General features: G+C 39.9%; 1 protein-coding gene across 1 annotated transcript; it reads left to right on the forward strand.

The window, feature by feature from the left end:
- The first annotated feature begins 22 nt into the window (after positions 1 to 22).
- ANKRD49 (ankyrin repeat domain 49) lies at positions 23 to 2,397 on the forward strand. The gene is made up of 3 exons (XM_026848444.1): positions 23 to 135; positions 373 to 643; positions 1,449 to 2,397. Exons 2-3 carry the CDS (start codon positions 386 to 388, stop codon positions 1,905 to 1,907), a joined length of 717 nt encoding a protein of 238 aa, XP_026704245.1. The 5' UTR covers positions 23 to 135; positions 373 to 385; the 3' UTR covers positions 1,908 to 2,397.
- The last annotated feature ends 2,034 nt before the right edge of the window (positions 2,398 to 4,431 follow it).

Raw genomic sequence — 4,431 nt, forward strand, 5'->3', positions numbered from 1 at the left:
TGGGCGGGGCTGGCTCCGCGGGGCGGGGCAGGGGCACTGCCTGGAGGTCTGGGCTTTCCTCCAGTTGTTCATAAAACGCGTGTTTCGAGTGGGCTCTACATAACACACGCTCAGTCTCGTACTGCGTGTCTGCAGGTGGTGCCGTTTCTAGATGGGGGTAGCGCAGTGGTTTTATTGCGTCGGTATTAACTGGGGATTTTGGCGCAGCCGGCAAAGCCCGGTTTAGTGAAGGAACATTGAGTCTGCTCTTGAGTTTTGCTGTTTGTGATGTTGCTGATGTCTGCATCATCCATCAGGTGTTTTCATTAACCATTAGTGCACGGGTAACAGTGAAAGTTATTATAAATATCGTTGTGTATCTGCTACTTACAGATGCTAGCTGAAAATGAATAAAGACAAACAGATTGATGAAGAAGATGATGACAGCGAGCAGTTCGAAGACTTTACGGAGAATTTTAATCAACTTGAACTGCTGGAGACGCACAGACATTTGATTCCTGTAGGAACTCAGAGCTGTTGGTCAGGACAGTCTGATGATGACGATGATGAACAAGAAAGAAGTGAGGAATGGTATGAAATGCAAGAAAAAAGAATGGAAAAAAATCCAGAGAAATTGCTACTCTGGGCAGCAGAAAACAATCGGGTAAGGCATATTCTATTCACATGTATCACTGACAAGAATGTTACTTTGAGCAGATATCTACAGTTTCACCCACAAACAAAAATTTGCCTACACTTTTCTTTTTTCTCTCTGAACTATTTTGATCCAGTTTTGCAAGCCACTGCATGTAAAAACATTTCCCTTTGTAGCCCACACACACTAAAATATCTCTGGATCCATTAGCTTTCAGAACAAAAGATTTAATTGTTCAACGTTAAAGTAACATCACTCTTCTAAAACTTCTGCAAACTGAAAGCATGCCAGGCTCTTTCTTCCAGACAAGTAAGACTTGGGTGGAAAGGGTGAATCTGAAATTTTATTTTCTCAAAAGCTCCATAGGCAAATAATGGGTGACTGTTTTCCTATCTTTTTATGGAGAAAAAGCTTTTTATTCTTGGAAGTGAGGGAGAGATGACCAAGATTCCTGTTATGTAGTTTATTACACCCTTGTGTACATTTACTTTCATTAGTTGCCTTTCTTACACACACCAGCTCCATCTACAGTTCTGTGGAGGTACTTATGTCTTCACAGTGAATGGGGAGAGGGTGTAAGGTAGAGGTTAAGGCATTTCAACTCATGTTCATGTTATATGTCTTTAAAAACAAATCAAAAAAACCCACCAAAACCCCCCACCCCAGTAACAATAACTGGTTTCGTTTTAAAATTTCTTGTTACAGTTAAGCCTTTTTGAGACTGACAGAAATTCAGAATAAAACTACAGAACAGTATGAGCCATACATCTTGTCTGCAGAGTTTCATATTGAATTACCTGTTTTCTTTAAATAGCTGAGTACAGTGAAGAGGCTCCTTTCCGAAAAGCTGGCTCCAGTTAACGCTCGTGATGAAGATCAGTACACTCCTCTCCATCGAGCTGCCTACAGCGGGCACTTGGACATTGCACATGAACTGGTTGCCCAAGGGGCCGACGTTCACGCACAGACGGTGGATGGCTGGACGCCTCTGCACAGCGCCTGCAAGTGGAACAATACAAAGGTGGCTGCCTTCTTACTTCAGCAGGGTGCAGACATCAACGCGCAGACAAATGGTTTGCTGACACCACTGCATATTGCAGCAGGAAACAAAAACAGTAGAGAAACACTTGAGCTCTTGCTGATGAATCGCTATGTGAAACCAGACCTGAAAAACAACTTGGATGAAACGGCCCTTGACATTGCTCGGAGGACTGATATATATCACTACCTTTTTGAAATAGTAGAAGACTGCATAAATGCTGTGTCCCCTTAAAAGCTGCGGTTAAGCTTGTGAATGTGAGGTTTGCTGCCTCCTGTTTGTGTCCTGCATGCTCCTCCGTGGTGGTCTGTCCCTTTGCAACAAAGTTTTAGATTCTTTTAGTATTCTCCTCAGGCAAAATGTCACTTCTTGCAACTCACCTCAGTGGTCTCGCTTATACTTTTGAGGCGCTACTACTGTTATTCAGAGTATTCAGAAAGTCAGTAATTTCAGCAAGTTGCCACGTGATTAGTGCAGATTTAGTGGGGCTTTTTTAATTGGTCTGTACTGTCAGAGCAGGAGGAGAAATGGAAATACTGACGTGACAGAATTCTGGCTTAGTTATGCAGAGTTTATTACAGCTCACTTGAAAATTATTTTTGGAGAAATTAAACTTTTTTAAAACTGCATGAAAGCTCAGAATGAATGTAACTTATTTGGGTGATTACACAAAATGTTTAGTGATCCTGGTGTAAGGCTTATTATAAAATAAAATATTTAACCCTAAGTATTTTGTTGTAATGTTTTTAATAGAAAGCTCAATTATCAGTGCAACTGCTTGTTCTTAAAAAGGATGATAAGTAGTTTCGGGGTTTTTTTTTCCTGTTACTTTTCAAGGAAATTACTTGTTATGAAGATCCTGTTTACTTTTCCCTTGTAAATTAATTTGAGGAATAAAACTTTAATGTCATGGGTATGGCGTTAGTTAAAACAAGCAAATCTCAACTATATGAGGATAAACAACCAACATTCTGTTGTGTCTGATGTAGTTACAGGTAATTTAGTGCAGGAAACACTTGACAGTGTTTCTCTTCCACTTCTGAATCCCTGGAGGAAAATCCTCATTCCAACTCAAATATTAGGACTTAAGCATAGTTTTAAAACTTTACTGGTATTTTTCCTTAAAATTCCTTAATTTCCAGACCATTCATTTATTTTCTTATTTAGCGCCTTTTTAATATGCGAGAGCTTGTATTACAAATCCTAGGCATTTGCATCTGAGTTGGACTTCCAAAAGTTCTGAGATTTGGCTGCTGTCATTTAACCAGACTCAAGGTGGTGGAGGTGGATGGGTTGGTTGGTTTCTTAAGATTTTTTTGAGACCTTTAGCACACATTTGAGTGCAGCTTCTCTGCATTCATGCCACCTGTAATCTCACTGATTTTCAATGAAGACTTAGGACCCTTCATCTGAGAGGCTCTTAGCAGGTCTTAGCACTGAGTACCATTTAGTTTAACTTGGCAGAAAAATGTTAGTTAATGCTATAAATTTTCACAGGACCTCACCGCAGCTTCTGTTTGTCAGTTCAGCCGTCTGCTAGCAAGTGAAAAACTGACTTAATTTCAGAGTTTAATTTATCTGTGTTACTGTTCACATCAGCCATATCAGTCTGCTTCTCTCAGTCTTTCAACTTATTTTGGAGAATCAACATCTGGATTATTTAGCTATCTGAGAGTTCCAGTAATGTGTACTCATCTCTTTTATTTTTTTTTGTTCCCCCTTTTGTTCAAGTGTAAGTTTCACTACTAAATGCAAGTATTTAACGAGTGATGGTTTTCAAGTACCATTACAGTCCACATCAAAACAATTAGTCTGAGCAGTTAGATCTTTTTTGATCAATAGTGGTTTAGAAGATTAGAAGATAAAAGGTCAGCAATGCTGTCAGTCCAGCAGATGATCTTTATTGCAAGGGAATGAGTACACAAAAGATTTTCCCATGGTAATGTCATGCTACATGATCTTGAACTTCAGCTTTGTCACCTGTAATTCAGGAGTGGAGAAACTTGCTTCTCTGGGTTAATAAAATTGAACTGAAAACTGAATGTAAGACCTGCTGTACTGTCACTCAGTATGAGAGCTGTAACAAAACACCTTGTTGAGCCATGCAGATGCCTTACTCGCTGATCCCAAGCTCCTTCCAGACACCAGTAACGGAGATGAAGCACATTTGTAGCAGCAGGAGGGTTGGAGTATGCTGGCCCACATCTGGTGCTCTGATCAAGGAACTGCGGAGGACATCTTTGTCACCCACCCTTTTAGAAGCCAGGATCAGCATTTCTGTTAGAAAAGAGAGAACTGTCTCTGAACTATGAATGGTACAAGATGATTTTTATAATGTTTATTATTTTGAAAGTTTGGTTCCAGGATGTTTGTGCAAGATGAATACACCTGAAATGCATCAAGTAAAAATACAGAAATGGATTACGTCATGCATTTGTGTAACTAGACTTGGTTTGTATCTTATAAATACTGTATGCAAAGTCTTGATTTCGCGGAACCTACCACAGGGCAAAGGAGAGCAGGACAGCTTCCCTGTGTGCCCTCTGGCAGCGTTATCTGTTGACTACTGTAATTGCTGGCTGCTCTTCTTAAAACTTTAACAGTGGCAAAACAAGGAGAGTCAAGTCTACTTCAGTCCTATGAACAGTGTCTCCAGATGCCTCATTTTATGAAAAGCATTCTTAAAACTGAGCCAGTACTTTTGAGTATTAGTAGATCTACATCATCCATCCAGTTAAACTGAACTCTTTTTTTTCCA

This window comes from Athene cunicularia (genome assembly GCF_003259725.1).
Source record: "Athene cunicularia isolate RWA chromosome 1 unlocalized genomic scaffold, athCun1 chr1_part1, whole genome shotgun sequence".
In the NCBI taxonomy this organism is placed as follows: Eukaryota; Metazoa; Chordata; class Aves; order Strigiformes; family Strigidae; genus Athene; species Athene cunicularia.